We start from the raw sequence: 20,640 nt of genomic DNA, 5'->3' as shown, positions 1-20,640 counted from the left end.
CAAAAAAAAGATAAAAATCAGAAACACTTGAATCACATTCTGGACAACAGCTTTATGGCCAATGTCTGCTTTCTGTACGACAGAAATAATAACTGAATAACCTAAATGTTTTACTACAGAGCCAAAACTGTCATTAACACTGTGTACATCTAAAGTCAAGCTTAACCTTCTTTTCGACTGAGTTGAGCAGAGGGTGCATTTTCCGACACTCCGCAAATGCATCTCATCACCGGCCCAAGTCGTGGATGTGATGACTGATTTCATAGCGAAGTTGAAAGAGAAGCTTTCTGGTCGGTTACATGGACTCGTGGTGTTGTAACAGTGGGGGGCTTTGCGGTGAGCCCTTCCACTGACGAGTTTTGGACTGATGTCAACACCCACCAGTTTCCTAACATTAAGAAAGTAGTAGTCGTCATGCTCGTTATGTTTGGGTCGACATACACATGTGAATCAAGCTTTTCACGTACAAACTCGATAAAAAAAAAAAAAAAGCAGCTGTCATTGTTCACTGATTGACAGTCCTCTTCACCATTGTCTTCAGTTTGCACTGACATCTTATAAGCCAAGTCGCTGCCTTATTCAGAAAAAGAAATGTCACTTGTCCCAGTAAGAATGCCAGTGTAACTAATCTACATATCAACATAATGTGGGTGTGTAACAAGCCATGCCTAATCAAAGGTGTTGATTTAAAACAAACCTATGTCCCCTCAGTGTGGATCAGTAGATGTTGTTTTCATATGTGCTACTGCAACTACAAAGTCAAACATATCTTTAGATACAACACACATCTCCAGTAGAGATAAGTTGCCTAAAATCCTTCTGTGTTTCCCAGGATACATTTGTACTTGACTCTTAAAGCATACTTTCCATATTTTTCTGCTAATGTGAGAAATTGTTCAGATTGTATAGAAATTAATGACAAAACCTGTTGTTTAGAAACATGGCTGTTGCTGCCGACTGCATTAAATCACATGTTGCTCCCTTCAGGCCTCATGAATTAGCTAATTAGCTCCAGTTTAGGTCCCCGGACTCTCCTGCTGTTTAAACATCAGGGAAAAGACTGCTGGGACAGAGAGACTTCTGTTTCCCCTCTTTGAGCTCTGATGATCCCTATTTATAGAAACAAACTGAGTTAGTAAGCTGTTCAAATGCAGTCAGTGAACTGTCTAATGCGCAGTTTCAGTTTTCTTTGCCAGCAACACAGTCCGCTTGAATGCAGCCATGTGACAGTGACACCAGAAACCTGCCTATGTTAAAATGTACACAGGTGCATACAGTAGGACGATCTGATTTCCTCGTGTCAGCATTGTTCCCACATCATCATAATTAATGTTGTTCCAGGTTCAACATTGCAAGTGACCAATCACCTTCTTGTGACGTCATTCCTTTGCGACTTCGAAATACCCGCCTTCGAGTATTTCGAAATACAAGTGAAGAAGCGAAAAACAGCCGCCTGTCCGCCGAATTTGAAGTCAATTTAGGATACTTTCCTTTAATAAACGGTAAGCATTATACATATGTTCCTCACTTGGCTTGCTGTTTGTTTGCTAGCGATAGGCTACTTGACGACAGCATTAGCTAACCAGTGTTCCCCAACTTTTTGGGTGTTTCGTGGCCCGGGGGTTGGGTCAGGCAAAATTGCAGTAGCTTCCCTGATCATTTTACAAACATAAGTGAAGAGAATCTGGACTAAAAGGCCTAGACTTATGGTTGTGTGCTGAATCTATGAATCAAACTATCACCTGGAAACATAATTAACTGGTTCATAGCTGTGAAACTGGACATGAGTTCTTGATTCTATGGAGATTAACAGTAATCCAGAAATTTACAAATTTGTCCTGGTACATCGTGTAGATGTTGTCCCTGGGACATCGTGTAATTGTTGTCCCTGGGACATCGTGTAAATGTTGTCCCTGGGACATCGTGTAGATGTTGTCCCAGGGACATCGTGTAAATGTTGTCCCAGGGACATCGTGTAAATGTTGTCCCAGGGACATCGTGTAGATGTTGTCCCTGGGACATCGTGTAAATGTTGTCCCTGGGACATCGTGTAAATGTTGTCCCAGGGACATCGTGTAAATGTTGTCCCAGGGACATCGTGTAGATGTTGTCCCTGGGACATCGTGTGATAGCTTGTAAATAATGGAATGAAAATTATTGATTGTTATTAACTTGTGAAAAAGAAGTGTAACAAATCCACATGTTATGTTCTTACACCCTTACAGAAACTGTGACTCCTTCACAATGTCAGGTAAATGTCAACTCATGTTGAATAATCAACCAATCAAGCCTTTTATTATCACATGCAATGTTACACGTACAACTGCAATGAAAATTTCACCCCCTTCTGACCATACATATATTGCTTAAACATCACATTGGGAAGACAGGTCGGAAACAGTTAGGAAGGTCAGAAAACAATTTAATTAATAGATGAGGGGAGAGGAGGAGAAAAAAGAACTACAACCAGACAAAGCTCCTAGAAGACTGAAATGGATGATGGTTGCAGCATGCAAAAAGAAAATGATATCTGTTGACTACAGCATATGCTTTCTCACAGATTACCTTGTGGGAGTAGCTGGACCAAACTCTATTGGTATTTCAAGTTTGAAATCCCTGTTTGACCAGACTAACATTTCAGATGAGGTACCTCTTGACATAAAAATCCTTTTATGTTGTCATAAAACTAATGTTAAATTCTGCTTTAAATACACTTTATTGTACAATTTACTTAATGAATCGTGTTCCTTAGTTCTGTTTTTATTTATATGTATTTATTTATTTGTTTTATAAGGTAATAGATGGCCTAATCTATTTGCAGTGTGAGGTATGTTGAAAAGCTTGTTTGATCATAATGACATAGCATGTTTACGTTTTTTGTAATGTACTTGAAAACATAGGTGTATTTATGTTATTTTTATAGAATTTCCCTCACATTTATCCAATACCAAGCCAAATCACTGGAAAAATTTTGGATGGGTCCACAAGAGCACAAAGTGCATACTTTTTGAAGGTATGACTTGGACTGTGGTAACTATGTTCTTATCACAAAGGGTTTATAAGTTGCCACTATAAACAAACAGCATTTTCCAAAATTGAAGCCTTGTCAGAAGAACCTGAAAAATACCTTTCTGAAACCTTTTCTGTGTAAAGACTTGTTCAAAAGCAATGCACACAGATTAAAACATTTCTGTCTTGGCCAACTGATAAAGAACACCAAAAATTTAGTGGTGCGTGTTGAGTCTGTGGTCTTGATTTGTTTTGTACACACTATAGAAATTAATTAATGTAAACCAAAAATGACACTTTCTATATGTTTGTGTATCTGCAGAATTAATTACAAGTCTCACCTGACAAGCTTTTGCAGTTTTGCAGTGTCATTCTTGACAGAAAAACATACTTGTCACATTATTTTTATTTCCAGAAAAACATCTTTCAGATGTATGAGAAATTGATTGGAGCCTGTCTGGAAAACGGCAGCCACTGGACCTTGTTTGTAAGTTGCACAGATTTTGCACTCTCTAGTGCATGATACTTTTCAGTGTCCCTCATTAGGAAAGCTCAAGGCCCAAGCCTACCATATCCATCTTTTTACAAAACAGTTTTGTGACATACCCAAGAGGACCATAGTCTATATGAATTCATTTGGCGAGTCGGAGGTCAGAAAAAGTGCGGCGTTGAAAAACTGGAGGTAATTAATTAACATATTTAACATAACATATTTAATTTAATTGAAATCATTACCGAACGTGGTTATTGATTTCTCTATATGCTTTTTATTTGTAATAAGTGCGATCTCTCAGCTCATTTGCTTCAGCAAGAGGCTGCGCTGGAGAGTGGACCTTGTCACATGTGAGCCACCCACATCAACAGGATGGGAACTCATGTGGAGTGCATGTCATAATGGTACTGAAAACTATAGCTTTAACCTATATAAGTAATGTTTACATTTTTGCCTATTCAGTTTTTAAAGCCTTAGAGGCAGGATGGTAAAATCTCAATTTTTTTTGTAGATTGAACCATTTCAGCAGTAATGCTTTGCTTTGGTTGCTCTGTTTTTTTTTTTTTTCTCGGGGGGGTTAAAAACAAACAAACATTTCTTTGTTAATCTAATTCTTTTTGTTCTTTTTGTTCTTTTTTTTTTCTTCGTCAATTATTAGTTTGCCCAATCTCTCATTGACGGTAAAACACAAGTGGAGGAGTACAACACTGAAATCACAAAGCTCAGGTCCCGACTTTGCCACTACTTATTTTCCTCAATAGGTACAGATAAAATTAACTGCCTTCTTTTTCTCTAACATTGGAAAATGTAACTTGTACTTAAACAAATTATATTTTGCAGATCGAACTAGGAAGTGCAGTCAGTGCTGGTGTGTGATTGCAGCCAAAGACCGGGTACACTATGACATGTCCTTAGCCATATAGATTGTTTATTTAATGGACTTTGTTCATTTGTTTTTTGTTTGTTTATTTCTTCTTCTTTTTTTTTTTTTTTAATTCACCGGTGCAGTGCCAGAAATGTGGTGCATACAAGCACATGCGTTGTTCAAAGTCTGTTTGTGGCATCTGTATCTTCTGTGAGAGTAAGTCACAATATAACTAAACAATGTCCAAAAATGTTTAAAGTGAATTTTTTTTTCGTAATTTTGCCTTTGCACACCAGGACTGTGTAATTAAAGTGGACGTTTCAAGATCCATTTTTTACACAAAACTATTTTAGACATAACTGTGTCGTATTGTGGGGATTTCTCTTCACAATTAAATTGATATAGTGCTGTTTATATCATTCTTCTTTATGTAACAGCACAGTGCAGCACAGCAGAGGGAAAGGAGTTGTGCAGCATAGTGGGTGGCTATACAGGAGGAGCAATAGAAGTAGCCAGTGAAGAATGTCATCAGGGAAAGCATCAGGCAGCGAATGACAAAGGAAAAGTTCCTAAGGGAGAGAACATCTGCAGCAAATCGACAAGTAACAGTGAGATAGGAAGACTGACAGTCAGAGATGAAGGTACACAGACTGAAGACAAAGAAAAAGAAACAGAAGTGTACGGCACAAGTCTGAGTACAGATAATGCTGCTGCTGATGATGTTGACAGGATCGATGCAGATACAGAATTCCAAACTGATTCAGAAGGAACTAGTACAGTTTACAGAGTGCATGGTCGCTTATCTGTACCAAGCTCAAAAAAGAAAACCTACACAATAACAGAAGACGAGATCAAGCGCAGAATCAATGCAGAGAACATGTCAGTTCATGTTTTCAGAGGTTTGATTGGGGTAGGTATACATTTCGTGATTTTGATGTCACCTGAAATAAATCCGGGTTACTCGTATCAATGAAGTGACAATGTGGCTGGAAATTGTGCATTTGCTGCAACATATACACAATTACACCATGTAAACAAAAGCATTTAACTTTGTGCGCGTGTGTGTGTCTCTCTCTGCTCTTTTGGTGTTTGCACTTTTTCTTTTTTAGGGCCGTAAAGCCAAACTGCCCGCAATGATTCTTGACAGGCCTAAGAAGGCCAAAACTAAAGTAACAGTGTTTAGTGTTCTGAGTGAAGAGGAGGCTGGGGAGCTAGCCCTCGGGTTTGCCGGAAGATTGGCCTGCGATGTCACAACAGACATGGTCTGTAAAGGCATCGACCATTCAAGTGCTGATATGACAAAGTAAGTTAGTAAAACAATATGAAAGTTGTATCTTTTTTGGTATTATTTGTCATTTCCCCGTATTTGGGTTATTGGTGTAACATTGTTAATCTTACTTTCTAATAACAGACAGACTCTTCTCAAAATCCAACACAATCTTAAACATGAGCTGACTGATTCCTCAACCTTCAGTTTGCTGACACACACCTTTGGCCCCGCTGCACTGGATTCTGTCATTTCATTCCTGTGTGAAAAACTTGATCTTGTCTCTTAAATAATGAAACCTTTTGTGACTTTTGTTTGTTCTGTAAATCAGAATCTTGAAAATTGTTCACTGTTGTTCTAAGTTTGTGTTAACTATTTGGCAAAAATGATTGGTTCCTAATCCAAACAGCATAATGACTGTTCTAACACATATCTTAAAAATGCTACAAAGAAAGAAAATTATCACATATGTTTCAATATGAATGTAATTGTGTCACACTCGGTTTGTAGTAGCTTTCCTGTTTTATTTTGAGTTTTGGTATGTTTACACTGTTATTTTTATTTCCCGTGTGTTCGTCTTCCCTTATTAGTTTTACTGTATTTAATTAGTCTGATTTAATAACTTATAATTATTTACTTTCCAGTGTGTATATATGCTCCTCGTTTGGATTATTGTTTGTTTGAGTTCTGCCTGTCTTTTCTATTAAAGATTTGGACTTTTGGACTATTAGTGGACCTCGTAGGTTTTTATTCTGTTCAATTGGTAATTGACTGGGTTTAATTTAGTGGCCTGGAAAACAGGCCGGAGGGGTCTGGTCATTTTAACCCCCTAAGACCCGAAATCTTCCATGGCATGCATTTTTAATTTCTCTTTGATATTTGGGCCGATTGGAACCCGATGAATGTAAAAAGAAAGAATTACCAGGTTTTGTTTTTTTTTTACCTAATTTTTGTTTCTGAGAAAAATGAGAGCCACATATGAGGACATTAATTTGAAATTTCGATAGAACAGTTGCAGTATAATGTCCTCATAACTGTATATCAGGCACTTGTTGATCAAGATTTAGTATTTTGGTCTAAATAACCCAAAATGTGATGTCCACATGTGTGGACGCCAGGCTGGAGTAAAGTGTTAGAGCTATTTATACCTATGTAAACTTTTATACACTGGTTTTTACCTGTCTTGTTTCAGAAAGGTTTAAAAGGGTAATGTCCACAGTTTATTTGTTTATTTATTTGTTTGAATTCAACATATTTTATTAAAGTAATTGAGCTTGAACACAGAAAAAACTGAATCAAATAATCATAAAATCAAATCACTTGCACTATACTGAAGTCTAATCTACTCTGAGCTAATGCCGGTTTCCAACACTAATGATCGGGTGAAGGAGAGAGATGAGGGTGTGCACGGCCACTGGTGCTCTTATCCCTGTTCTTTGTGATACAATCCAACAGGAAAGCAGTCAAACCCTTGGACATTAGCCAAGTTAACGTTCACAAATATATACACACAGAGGAACTCTGAGCCCCAATGTCAGCATTAGCACAAACATGCCACTTCATACCAAATCTCAGTGTGAGGTCAGGTGTTAGTCTCATTCCATTATTCTGGCTATATTTTCTTACTCATTACTATTAAACTTATACTTAAGACTAACTATTAACAAAATCACACCCCAATAACTCTGTTATTACACTTTGTATTTAATCATAAAAAGGCTGGATGTTGAAACCTTTTACTTCTATTTTGTATGAGCCAGGATTCTCAACAGCTGATACTCTATGTCCAAAAAGTGACAGGTATCGTTTTATGGAGCAAAAAACTTAAGAGCGCATATTTTATAAATAATACCAACAATTACAAATGCAGACCTTTAATAGTAATAAGTAATCCTTTATTTATAATGCATAGCAATATAAAAATAGTAACATATGAAAATATTACAATGGGCACAGATGAATTTGTATCAAAAACAGCAACCAAGCCAAAGTAATGAATAACACACATAAATAACAACTGCTTGAGAGACCAAACAATTTCTTTTCAACTGTTCCTTGGCAGAAAGTTAAGACAGCTATTCAGCTTTAGGTTTCAATAAACAGAAGTAATGGATGCAGTCCCTTTGAAATGTCACACAAAAGTCTACTTATGCATATACTTAGCTTTAACTCTTCTCTTTTTTGTTTTGTATTCCAAAAGGTTTTCATTTTCTCCAGAGTATGTCTCTCTTTCAGTGGTTATCGACTGTTCACATTCATTTTCACAGACTGTTGGAATGTCGATGCTGGCCGAACGTTTCTTGCTAGAATACAATGGCCTAATTTTGCGTGCATTATCTGTCGTCTTTATTTCATACTGGCATATACTTTTGCCTACTTGTTTTGTTTTTAAGACATTTGTATGCAGTTCATCTATCATTGGAGTAATACCCTCTGGAATGAATGCCCACTGTTTAACTGTGTCTAAAACAGCATTTAGTTTTCCAACTGCATCTTCTGTGCATTTTTTGTCTGTGCTTTCAACTACAGGAGTGTCATTCAAAGTTGATAGAGGACTTTTCAGAGAGTTTTTCATTTGTTTAAAATGGCAAGCCACCTTCAGGCAAGCACATGTGTTATAGTGAGAGAACGTACAACAAGTGCACTGAAGTGTTTCAGCCGATGCAAAAAAACACAGATTTCCAAACAAACTTGGCATTTTTATCACTTTCAAGTCCTCACAGTGTACAAAGTAATGCCTTTCTTTCACTGCAATTCTTGCCAAGGTAGAAATGTCTGTTTCCATGTTTGGATAGATGTCATTGTCAGCCTCTGCTAATTTTGCAAGTAACACTAGATGCTTGCAAAGAAGTCCTCGTAAGCCATATGTACAGTTGCAGTAGGACTCAACAGGGCAGACATCATACACCATGTCTTCTCTTGACTCAGATGGGACTTGATATGCATTAACTCCATGGCTGTTCTTGACTGTAATTTTAAGAGCCCAACCACTTTCCATCAGTCTTGAAGCAGAGTCTGAAACTTGAGACAAGGTGTCAGCAAACCTGTTTTTCATGCGGCCCACATCTTGCAGGGTTTTTATGACTGAGAAGTAGTCGTCGGCCTTCCCTAGGAGCACTTCAATCAGATCATCCAGACGCCTATTCGTGTAGCCAGATAAAAACTGGTATTTCAGGCGGTGGAAAAATCTGAACAAAAGTTATTTGAAATGATTAGTAACTGTAATTGAAGGAATTTAAAGTTTTAATCAAGACTGTATTATTTTTTTAAAAATTGGAATACCTATTGCACACGTCTTTTATAAAGGAATGCTCTGTGCCGGTTTAGCTGATTTAGGCAAATCCACCTACTCTGTTTTTTGTTGTGATAACATAAAAAACGCTGCTAGAATTTAAAGGATTTGCCTAAAACCTGTTCTGGCAATGACATGACGAACCTACTCAGTTTAGCCTCTTGGATTAAAGCATAATATCTTTTTTTCAGCAATACAATTGAATGAGGTCAAAATAATAAATCATACCTTTCAATCACATTGTTTGTTTCAGAACGAGCGTGACTGAAGCGACGGCCGTAGTCACACCACATGTGGCCAATGCCTTCCCAGTGCTTCTGAAAATACTGGCACACCAAAGGGTATTGCTTAAATGTCTGGCAGAACTCTGCTGATGTGGCTTTAAAGTCGTCCTCCTAAGAGAATTGGATGCAACAGAATATATTTCAATCCATTTAACAGACCTATTGAAATCTTTAATATTATGTATTGAAGCCCTTTTCCTTTTATTGAATAACATTAAGAATTTTAAGTTATTAATAATATGTCGTGTTTTTGTATTAAGAAGCAATTATTTCTTCCCTTACAATGGCTAAGAAGGAACACTAAACCTATAAGCATATTTGGTTTCAGCATCTGTCTGTGAAAGAATCCCACTCACAAGTTCTACTGCACAGTGGGTGACACAATGATGTTCTGCACAGCTTAAGTACTTGTTTTGATAAGCAAGATAAGAAGCCAGTTTTAGAAATTGTTTCAAAAATCTATTTTGTATCTCTCTGTAACTTTTTTTAGCAACTGAAAGTTATTATGCTCTTAGTGTAATCAAGAAATCAAAATGTGAAATAGACAAATTACACTTACAGATGTGCAAGCTTTCAGCTTACAAAAGAAAGAAATGATTTCATTTCTCTTTTGGGTGTTAGAAAGCCCATGGACCCCGGACTCTGATTTTGAAAGCCATCGATTAACAGCCTGTGAATGTAAGAGAAAAAAAGTTAATCTGGAGAGAGAGACAGAGGAGCAGCTGTACAAAAAGCATAAAAGAAAGCTGACGTCCAAAAATAACTTTGTCACTCACTGGACAAGAGGACCTGTGCATTACAGAAATCAACCAGGCAAACATATTTTTAAATGTCAAAAAGAGCTTTGAGAAGCAGCCACCAGAAGATGAGTGCACTGTGGTCTTAAATGGATGGACATAGTCACTCAACATTTTATCCCTTTATATTCATTAACCTGAGTAGGTGAATATCACAATAAGGCAAATCATGACAACAGGACCCTGTTGTAAAAATGTGTTTCAGGTGCATCTTAGACAACGTGAAAAGAAAACAATGTGGTTTACCTGCAAGACATGGTACCAGCATAGAAGGATAGCTGACTCTGGAAAAACCTTCTGCAAAGCATTTATTTCCGCAAAGTCTTTGTCAACCATAAATGCTCTACAGAAAAAAAGAAAACACTAAATGAGATTAAACAGTATGAAAATGTTTTTGCTATCTCAAAGCACCACTTCAATGCCAAATTAAACATTTCAACTCACAAGTAGATATATAAAATACTGCATACAGCCTATAGGAATAACTTTAACAACTGGAAAGGAAAGTTTTTTGCAGCCCATGCTGCAGCTATAGCATTAGATTCTGGCATGTTATAACTTTTTTGAAAAGGAATTATTTCAAAATCAATAGCTGTCAATGTATTATTTACCTCGGGGAAGTTGGGAAATGCTCACAAACTATTCCAAGAACAGTTTCCAGGGTTTTCTGACTTTCGTTGCTGACAATAGCATAGGCCACAGGGACTCCATGCCCATGATCATCTCTTACAACAAGTGTGAATAAGGGAAATGAATACTGGTTAACGCAGTGCGTGGTGTCAACAAATACTAACTGTTTTGCATAGTTCTCCATGTTTGATTTCATTACAGGTGTCTGCAAAACAATCATTAGTTCTTGGTCAGATGTGTATGGTTGATAGAAGAGAACATGTTCTTGATGTTTTCCATTAAGTAAGGTATGTACACTTTGACTGTCTCCACAGTTAAAGTGCTTCTTCCTCATCATGCAGGTTCTAACACTGTCAATGTCACGTGGTGTGACAAAATGCTCTCTGTTGTGAAGATCTCTGTGTCCATGTTCTTTGGCCCATTTATGACATTCGGTTAGTACGATGGCTGGCTTAGTTCCAAGGGAAAGCAGTTCCTCAATCTTCCTCCTTAAATCACTGGAAATATTGTTGAAATGTGCGTCTTTTGGGTCCGAAGGATCATGCCCATCATGCTTATCATATGTACGCTGCACGATGACTGTGTGGTCTTTCCAACATTTGAGTACTTTAAATGAAACATAGGCCTTACAGCCCACTGCTCTGTAGCTGTTTCGACTTTTTTTCCCAGCTCTGATGCAGTTGAATTTGTAATAGTCTCTTTTCCTGTCTTTACCTGAGGCAACATTTAAACATTTATAATGTCCATGAAGGGTTAATGAGTTCAATTTTTCTAACACAACACTGAATGGGTCCTCCTGGCATTGTGACACATGCACACAAAGTTGTGTGTCTTTTCCAGTTCTTTTTTTTTCGTCATTCAGAACACTTCTTCTAATTATGTCGTCCATTTCTGGTGGAAAAATAACGAAGGTTTAATTAGTCAATATTCATTAATTCATTTTAACTTGTTGTGGGGTTTTTTGCAATACAATGTAAATATTAAATATAAAACAAACAGGGGCTAAAAGAAGCTAAACTTTTATATGGTATGTCCCAGGGGCAACTTTAACATGATGTCCCAGGGGCAACAGCTACGCGATGTCCCAGGGACAACAGCTACGCGATGTCCCAGGGACAACAGCTACGCGATGTCCCAGGGACAACAGCTACGCGATATCCCAGGGACAACATTTACGCGATGTCCCAGGGACAACATTTACGCGATGTCCCAGGGACAATATTTACACGATGTCCCAGGGACAACATCTACACGATGTCCCAGGGACAACATCTACACGATGTCCCAGGGACAACATTTACACGATGTCCCAGGGACAACATCTACACGATGTCCTAGGGCAACTTCTACACGATGTCCCAGGGACAACATTTACACGATGTCCCAGGGACAACATTTACACGATGTCCCAGGGACAACATTTACACGATGTCCCAGGGACAACATTTACACAATGTCCCAGGGACAACATCTACGCGATGTCCCAGGGCAACTTCTACATGATGTCCCAGGGACAACATTTACGCGATGTACCAGGACAAATTTGTAAATTTCTGGATTACTGTTAATCTCCATAGAATCAAGAACTCATGTCCAGTTTCACAGCTATGGACCAGTTAATTATGTTTCCAGGTGATAGTTTGATTCATAGATTCAGCACACAACCATAAGTCTAGGCCTTTTAGTCCAGATTCTCTTCACTTATGTTTGTAAAATGATCAGGGAAGCTACTGCAATTTTGCCTGACCCAACCCCCGGGCCACGAAACACCCAAAAAGTTGGGGAACGCTGGTCTAGAGAACACTGGTTAGCTAATGCTGTCGTCAAGTAGCCTATCGCTAGCAAACAAACAGCAAGCCAAGTGAGGAACATATGTATAATGCTTACCGTTTATTAAAGGAAAGTATCCTAAATTGACTTCAAATTCGGCGGACAGGCGAATTGACTTCAAATTCGGCGGACAGGTGGCGGTTTTTCGCTTCTTCACTTGTATTTCGAAATACTCGAAGGCGGGTATTTCGAAGTCGCAAAGGAATGACGTCACAAGAAGGTGATTGGTCACTTGCAATGTTGAACCTGGAACAACATTAATTATGATGATGTGGGAACAATGCTGACACGAGGAAATCAGATCGTCCGCATACAGTACATGGCCCCTTTGCTGATGGAGCAGCACCTGGTGTGCTCATACTAAATTAAATTTGGTGCTGAAAGCAAGTACTTCTCCATAGACCTTTTGGCTGGAGCTATGTACCATCAGCTGATGGAAAAGGCAACCACTAGACTGGAACAAATTCTTAGCATTTAAAAACTGTGCTGGAATTTAAATGTCAGCAAGTATAGCGTTCAGTAAGACCAGTGTTGGAGCTGATACAGACTGTGAATGGGTTGTTTGTCACTTTAGACACGATGCATCAGCAGCAACACTGATCAGTAAGTGGTTGGTCATAAACATCTTATGCCTAGAGTTATAGCCGTAGGTAAAGTTTCACTTTTGCAACTCTGCTCCACCCAGAAGGTGTCCTAAAAGCTTTTTCTGCATACATCAGTCAGATTGAGTGGCATTCAGTGGACTGCAAAGGTCAAGTGTCAGGTCAGAGTGTCCTCTTCCTTCGTGCTTATGACCTGAGTTTTCTGTTGCATCAAGGGCGTAGATTTGGTTTTGGCATTGGTGGGGACGGACGATTCAACCACCGAACCCTGCCCTGTTTCTTTTTTTTTTCCTTTTCGTCTTTGCTTTTTGATAATAAAAAAAAAGGAGAAATATACTTGCCTACATATGCTATTCTACGTGCTTTTAAACCATTTAAAATTACAATTCATAGTTTTATATGTGAATTATATAATGTTAAGTTACTATTAAACAAATGACTAAGTATTTTATACTTTAGTTTACTTCAACCATATTTCATATAAATCAGATATCATACAAAAATAAAAATAGCTTAAAATACAGTCATGACAATAAAAGAATATGACTTTAAGGACTTAACAACATTACTTCAGTTATATTACACCAACATCTCTGATACATTAGCACTAAGGGAACACTGAATGACCTGGTGGTTTTTGTCCATAAAACTACTCATCTAAGATTACCACAAAGTAAAAGATCTCTTAGCAAAATTATGCAACATTTTAGGCACACTATTGCCCCTATCAAGTCAGTGAGCTGGGGTGTTTTACTCTAAACATGAACTACTGTTACAGCAACAGACATGGACTACTGGTGTCCCATACAACAACTCAATGTCCACTATGTGAAGGAGCCAAACACATGCCTTCTCCTCTCATTAACTGAGATAAACTGCTGGCATATTTGTTTTACATCTATACTGTCCAGTCTCTCCTGGTGCACATGGTAACACGTTATTCATGGTTACATACAATTTTAGACTGATGTGGGCCAAAGCCTAAAACGATGTGCCGGAAGTTTGCTGTTCTCCCCGGTTCAGATATTTGAAGTTTGCACAGCTACATTCTCGCCTGAAAATTTTTTAAAGTTTATTTTGCAACCCAGAAAGAGTAATAAGAGGGGCACTGAAAAACGGGAGGGTTGGCATGTATTGCCTTGCATTGCCTGTAACGTTATTATGATGGACAGGTTTTATGAGTGAACTTGACTTTAAGTGACTTACAGGTTTCTTTGAAAAATACTTTCTTATATCCAGGTTCTTTTTGCTGCCATCCTCCTCCCCTGCTCGCAGCGCAGGATTGCCGCTGCTAAAACTAAACAGAGCTCCCTGAAATGCACAGCCAATCACATTGGCCATATTTGTCACATGATATAGGACTCCAGTAGAGAACGTAATTTAACTCTTTCTGCACCGCTGGGTGAATGAGACGTTGACAGATCGCCTTTTTTTTTTTTTTTTTTTTAATTTCTATCTGTTTTCTTTTTCTTTACTCGAAGAGATTAAATTATTGGTGGGGACATGTCCCTTCCGTCCATGCCAAATCTACGCCCTTGTGTTGCATACAACAAAATTGTCACCCTTACTAATTTTTAGCATAGTTGTTGACTTTTGAACTTTCCAGTTTGTGTGTGGCATCACTGTGACACTGACAGCTTTGACCTGCTGTTGGCATTTACCTAAAATGTGTTTTTTACTTTTGTCTGTAAGTGCAACCAAGCTAACTGTAGTTGGCATCAGAATATTTTCCATGTTCCTATCTCAGACTTGAAGCACTACCTGTCTGTCTCAAGGGCAGGAAAATTCAGTCATCTCTGCCTTTTTAGGCTGCCTTTTACTTCTTTGAAAGTTTTATGTCTTATTTAGTTTCTAGTGCTGCTTTTAGGGGCTGCAAAGTCACTGAATACTGATTTCTTTCTTTCTTTCTTTCTTTCTTTCTTTCTTTCTTCCTTAACTGGGAACATATTTTCTTGTTTAATCTTTTGCCGGCAGTGAGGAAATTCTTGAAACCATATGCACTCTAAGTTTTACATGCTGCACCTTTATTCTCCAGAAGAATTTCCTTCCCATGCACTCGAACTTATCAAGTTGTTTGACAATGACCAATTGCACTGGCGTGAGTGGACATTGTCTGCAAAGAGCTCTCTAAATGGTTGGACGGAGATGGCCTGACTTTAGAAAGTTCAGCCCCATTTGGAAAAAAAACAAAACGTCTTGGAGCAAACACTGGGATGTGGACCAGTGTGTCTACAGTATTTACACATTCAATCTTTAAGATACTGTGTGTGCTGTGATCTGTGAAAGAGTCATTTGTTATTACATTACTGAAACAAATCCTACTTTCATAAATTTATCTATAAACAAATCCAATACAATGGTGAAGTAATAATTCAGATGAATTGCTTAATTTTCTTTATTTTTTGGGAGGAGGGGGGTTATCTTGGCCAGATATGTCAAAAGTAAAAAGAACTGATTTTATTATTTGTTCGATTGCATGCATTTATATTTATTTTGTTTATTGCACAAATGCACAATAAAATAAAATTTAAAAAACAACAGGTCAACATTAACTTTCCTCCAGAGAGTTTCTATCTTTCATCAACGGGAATCGGAAAAGTACAATTGAGGGAAACTATTACAATAAATAGGAAATGTTGTTGTTTACAGTGAAATCAGAGGGGTTGCCAGCATGCTGGCTTTCCAGTTATAAAGTCTTTGCTGCCAATTTTAACAATGTTTTACAGCCTTTAGGATGTTGAGCAACCGTACAAAACAATACACCAAAGAGGATGTGCAAACCTCCCAACATGCTCTTTGTAAGGAGTACAATACATCTGTTGCACGATAGGTCATCGCTCATCTTCAGGGTCCTGTGGTCAAGGTCCTGTCAGCCTTTGAGGGAGTGAATTTCTCTGAACTTTACTCACACTTTGTCATATAACCACCTCCACATCTAAAGTAATGCTTTTAAAGCAGTGGTTACTGCTTTTTAATGGGAAAAAAACACTGACCATGCTATTTTTCTATATAAATATTTTTGTATTCATTTTTATATTGTTTTTAATGACACCTGTTTCCAGTTAGGCTGTATCTAAGAGAATACATAATTCAGGGTGCAAATGACAGTTAGTTTCAGCATGGATAAACACTGGAATTCACTTTCCATAAGTTGCTAATAAATTCATAAATTCAGTCAATAAATTGTAATAGGACAATTATTCATCACAGTCCCAAATCGCAGAGAGGCATTAGCAAATTGCTGATCAACAAGCTGAAATAATAAATGTCCTTATATTAATCAAGTTGTTCATTTTGCCTGGTATTAAATAATTTCTTATCACCCCTACAAAACAACTATCATTTTCCGCTGCCTTTCCAAGCCATCCTGCAGTCCCACAACTTTTACTGAGTGAAACAGATTGTGGGCTGGATTTGTCAGACTATGCCTAAAGCACAATGCATACATTGTTGCATGACTTTCCTCTAAAGCCCAGAGACTAAGCCGGGTCAACTCAGTATATGTTTAAACCAGGTGAAAACTCACTGATTATTTCTCAGCCATTGTGATGTAATGTGAGAGAAGCGCCACCTTGAATTCTTAAATTAACGCTCTGGAACAAAGAGTCACTGGCTCCAGTTAACAAAACACATTAAGCTGAATGGTGGGAAATTAGCCACACCTAGGCAGACAAAGAAATACTGTGGTCAGTCCATCACTTAAACTCAGATGAGTAAATAAAATATGGTAACATACCATGAGAACACGCATTCATACAGTGAGAAAGGAAGATTGTCTCTTAGGTTGCACTACCTAGTAAAGTAAAAGTACTTTCATTACATTTTTTTTTAATTACTTTAAAAAAAATGTAAAACTGCATTAATTTGTCACTTTTTAAGGTGGAGCTAGTCCTGTGGTTTTTAACCTAGAAGTGTGGCGCTCTTCAGAGACTCAAAAACTACTCACTTAATCAATAGACTATTGATGTTTGATTGGAATTGTGTTGCCTGACCTTTCCTGCTGTGAACATGAAATCTCATGAGAAGTTTAAATGAAACTGAGTCTTTGGTGGAATTGCTAAAGCTGTATACTCACCAGTACACACATTTAGGAACTACTAGGTCCATGTTGAACAGTATTTCTATCTGAAAAATAGTCGAGTCAGAGTATTAAGTTGCAGAAAGCACCTAAAATACTTCAAAATTGTGTGCTTTCACTGCTGTACAGGACATTGTCTTTGATCTCTGTGTTGCTTCTTCAGCAGTTATTGGATTTCTTCTCCGATTACCTAACATTTATTTTTCCTGATACAGCGCACTTTCAGTCACTGTGAGTCCGTACAAAGAGAACGAGGAATGGATGAAATAAATTTAGTGTTCAGTCCTCTTCCCATAGTACTTTATGGCTCTGTTTGCATTAAATTACCTCCAGTGAAATTTTCCCAGCACTCCTCACAAGACCCCATGCCCACAACTATGCCTGTATATCACGGCTCGAGCCTTACAAAGGCTGTCTCTGCCTCGCTAGTATCGTGACTTAATGTTTGGTACCAGGCTCCACTATGGTGCGGCCCTATGTCAGCTTATGTCAAGCAGTATTTACAGAAGGAGTTAATGGTGTTTCTGTTGTGTAGTTTTAAGGAGGGAGGTGCAGAATACAGATGATAAGATGTGCCTGGTGGATGGTGTGGTTGGTTTTTACTTTTTGAATCTACAGAAAGTACATCGTTTCTGTCAAGTAAAACTATAACGTGCTTCTATTTTTTTTAATAATTAAGAAAAGCTGCCTTCATTTTGTTTTATTACCAAGCAGCTTTAACATTGCCTGGGTTAACTAAACGGTTAACCATCTAACCATCTAAAAGCTCAAGTTATCTTTTTTTTTTTTTAAGATTATGTTTAAAGGGTGATGTAGACCATGCTGCTGTAGTGTTTAAGAAGTCCCTGATGGTTCTCACAGCGTAACAATGTTGTGTTTTTAAACAAACTGCCACAGCTTTGTTTACAGTTATTATAACGGAGTTTATCATTTTAGATTTGACATTTTACTCCATTCCAAATGAGAGTCTGGGGGATATTACTCCATCTTCTGAGAGGAAAACTGAAGATGAATAAAAACAAGGAAAGCAAATAAGATTCCTTTAAAATTCTTTCCAAACTCAAAATCACACTTTCTCAAATGTTGCATATGAAGCAAATTAAACCTAAAGTCTTTAGACCTTCAAGTATTCTAAAACATTTAGATTACTTGAACAGTTAAACTGTCATTTTACTCATGCTAGCATGACTAGTTTAGAGACTTCAGTGTATGGTAGACTGAAATATCCCAGCAATTTAATTAAGTTTACATTCGTGGCACCCATAGCATAAATAGCTTTGGTAATCTCCCCCAGTTTTCCTAGTTTTATTCGGTACAATATACTGACAACTACTGGTCCTCTGATTTCACATCAAGCTCAATCATCAAGTCACATTTCCATTTTTTTTTCCAATGTGTAATATCTGCAACATAACCAAAAGCATTTACATCAGCTCAATTCATCCATCCGCCCATTGTCTTAGCTGCTTATCAAGTTCAGGGTTGCAAGACACAATAATTAGCACATAAAACCATACAAGGCTACCATACTGAACTAACAGGAACACAGTAAACGTCAGCATGTTAGCTAAAGTTATGAGGATGTTAGCATGCTGATGTTGGCATTTAGGACAGTCTTAGTTTTCCATTTACAACGGTCTTAGTTCAGACACACCTCTTTGTCCCTGTTTACACGTGAAGATATAACCTGCAGCTACTTTTGTGAAGTTGTGAGGGTGTTGGCTGTATTATTCGTACAGTGCTGCTGATGAATACACTGAAAATAAAATTCAGTCTAAAGACGTGAATCATTGTTTGCATACCGCCTGTGTTATCTGACACCTTCTTTATCGGCTAAGATGTGTTTACAATTGGCCTGTGAACAAATATGAGACAGGATTTACTCTTCAGCGGTGCCCATACTTGCAATAGAACCACACTTAATAACAACTTTCTGTTCACAATATGAGACTAAACAGGGGCCAAAGAGTGACTGACTCTAAACTGACTGACTCATTATAATTGTTGGGCGTGTGAGGTTAGTGACCTGAAGTTGTTCCCAGGAAACAATGTGAAGTGAAGTCCCGTTTCACCATGTAATCACGGACCAAGCTGCCTCTGCAGAATGACAGATACGTTCATAGAAGACTTTCTTTTCCAAAGTCATGAATGGCCATTTGTTTAAAAATAATAGGGCTTGCTGTTCAACCACATTTGAACTTTAGCCATGTCTTCAAAGCACAAACCAAAAGCTATTGGTGTAGCCCTGTGGATTGGGGGGGGCTCAAAAATGTGTCAGAATACAGTGAATGATCTATGTGGGCAACAGACACTAGTTTGAAGAACTTGTCTGAAATTATTTACCCTACAGATAAGAGGCTTCTTGTTGGGGCATGTATAAATAGTTTCCTTTATCTCACCATAAGCCCCATTATTTGCATAAAACAGTTTTTTGTCAGCTTTCAAAGTTTGATGTCTTCTGCCTCCAACAAGTCCAGCAAGAAAAAAAAAAGACATCAGTGTCGCTCTGCTGACCGAACATAAAAAGAGACCATTACAAAGGTTGAACTGTTTTACCCCGCTTCACCCTCCCAGCCTTTCTTTTGGCAGAAACAATGTTGCAGCATTACTTGTTATCCTTCCCCCCTGATGATTTTCTGTAGCATTTTTTACTCCGCTTGTTTGAACAGATGCTGCCCCCTCCTGTAGCCCCCATCCTCTGGGATTGCCATGAGGCTCAGCACAATGAGGTAACACTCAATTTCATTAATGGTGAGAGTCCGGTCCAGTAAGTTCCTTCCACTAACAAACATCAAACAATGTATATCTCTTCCTAAGAAAAACCTGTGCTCTTTTGTCCTGTTTTATTTATGAATGGATTATGAAAAAGGCCGCTGCATGACCTTGCTCACCTTACAGGCTGTCCATTACTGCATAGACAGCCTTTTATAGCAGGGTGAATCCTAACCTGTTGGCCACCGACCAAACATCAAATAACATCTAATCAATAACAAACAGATTACTCAAGAGATTGGATCTCTTTCACAGGGGTCATTCAGATTTCACATTTATTGCAGAGAAGAGCTGCAACCACTGGGATAAATTTGTGAATGGGTGATTGAGCTGGGAAGCAGAGTCAGATTTAGCCAGGTTTTTCTTTTTAATGTGTAAACTGGTGTCTGCACTGGTATCTCCTTTACAGCTGGTGTTGCCTGTAAATAAGGGTGATGGTGGCTCACACTGGCCAGTCCTGTTTCAGCCTCATGCTGTTTTCATACTAAAGAAATGTCATCTCTGACCTTTTCTGATTAAAAACATCATCACATTTCATACAGACTCTGCTAGCACAAGGTCCATTTTGAGAAGAACGTTGTAAAATACCAAAAGACAAACATTAGAAAAACTACAGAAAACTTCAGGAAAACGTTGAGAAGAATCTTATTTTCACGAATTTCATCTGGTCATAACACATGGCTGAAAGTTTAACATATTTAAAGTGAGATTAGTCAACCCT

At 38.0% G+C, this 20,640-nt stretch overlaps 2 protein-coding genes across 3 annotated transcripts; one reads left to right on the top strand and one right to left on the bottom strand.

Annotated features, from left to right (window-relative positions):
• The first annotated feature begins 1,321 nt into the window (after positions 1–1,321).
• LOC146697392 (uncharacterized) lies at positions 1,322–6,364 on the top strand. The gene is made up of 12 exons (XM_085476114.1): positions 1,322–1,502; positions 2,226–2,646; positions 2,795–2,827; positions 2,924–3,013; positions 3,425–3,496; positions 3,603–3,691; positions 3,804–3,906; positions 4,161–4,263; positions 4,343–4,394; positions 4,504–4,583; positions 4,805–5,670; positions 5,779–6,364. The coding sequence occupies exons 2-11, from the start codon at positions 2,434–2,436 to the stop codon at positions 5,338–5,340; spliced, it is 1,371 nt and encodes a 456-aa protein (XP_085332240.1). The 5' UTR covers positions 1,322–1,502; positions 2,226–2,433; the 3' UTR covers positions 5,341–5,670; positions 5,779–6,364.
• Positions 6,365–7,503: 1,139 nt separating this feature from the next.
• LOC146697391 (uncharacterized) lies at positions 7,504–11,601 on the bottom strand. Of its 2 annotated transcripts, XM_085476111.1 has the most exons (5): positions 10,619–11,601; positions 10,254–10,350; positions 9,770–9,880; positions 9,155–9,321; positions 7,504–8,822 (listed from the first exon to the last, which is right to left on the bottom strand). In XM_085476111.1, exons 1-5 carry the CDS (start codon positions 11,524–11,526, stop codon positions 7,778–7,780), a joined length of 2,328 nt encoding a protein of 775 aa, XP_085332237.1. In that variant the 5' UTR covers positions 11,527–11,601; the 3' UTR covers positions 7,504–7,777. The 2 variants fall into 2 exon arrangements, with proteins under 2 accessions (XP_085332237.1, XP_085332238.1); XM_085476112.1 differs by having other exon boundaries at positions 10,254–10,686.
• Between the last annotated feature and the right edge of the window lie 9,039 nt (positions 11,602–20,640).

The sequence above is a fragment of the Copadichromis virginalis genome, linkage group LG12, assembly GCF_057382275.1.
Source record: "Copadichromis virginalis isolate Kocher_CV1m ecotype Utaka linkage group LG12, C_Virginalis_male_GT1.1, whole genome shotgun sequence".
Lineage (NCBI taxonomy): Eukaryota > Metazoa > Chordata > Actinopteri > Cichliformes > Cichlidae > Copadichromis > Copadichromis virginalis.
The sequence above is the reverse complement of the archived record's forward strand: the minus strand, read 5'-3'. Positions and strand labels throughout refer to the sequence as shown.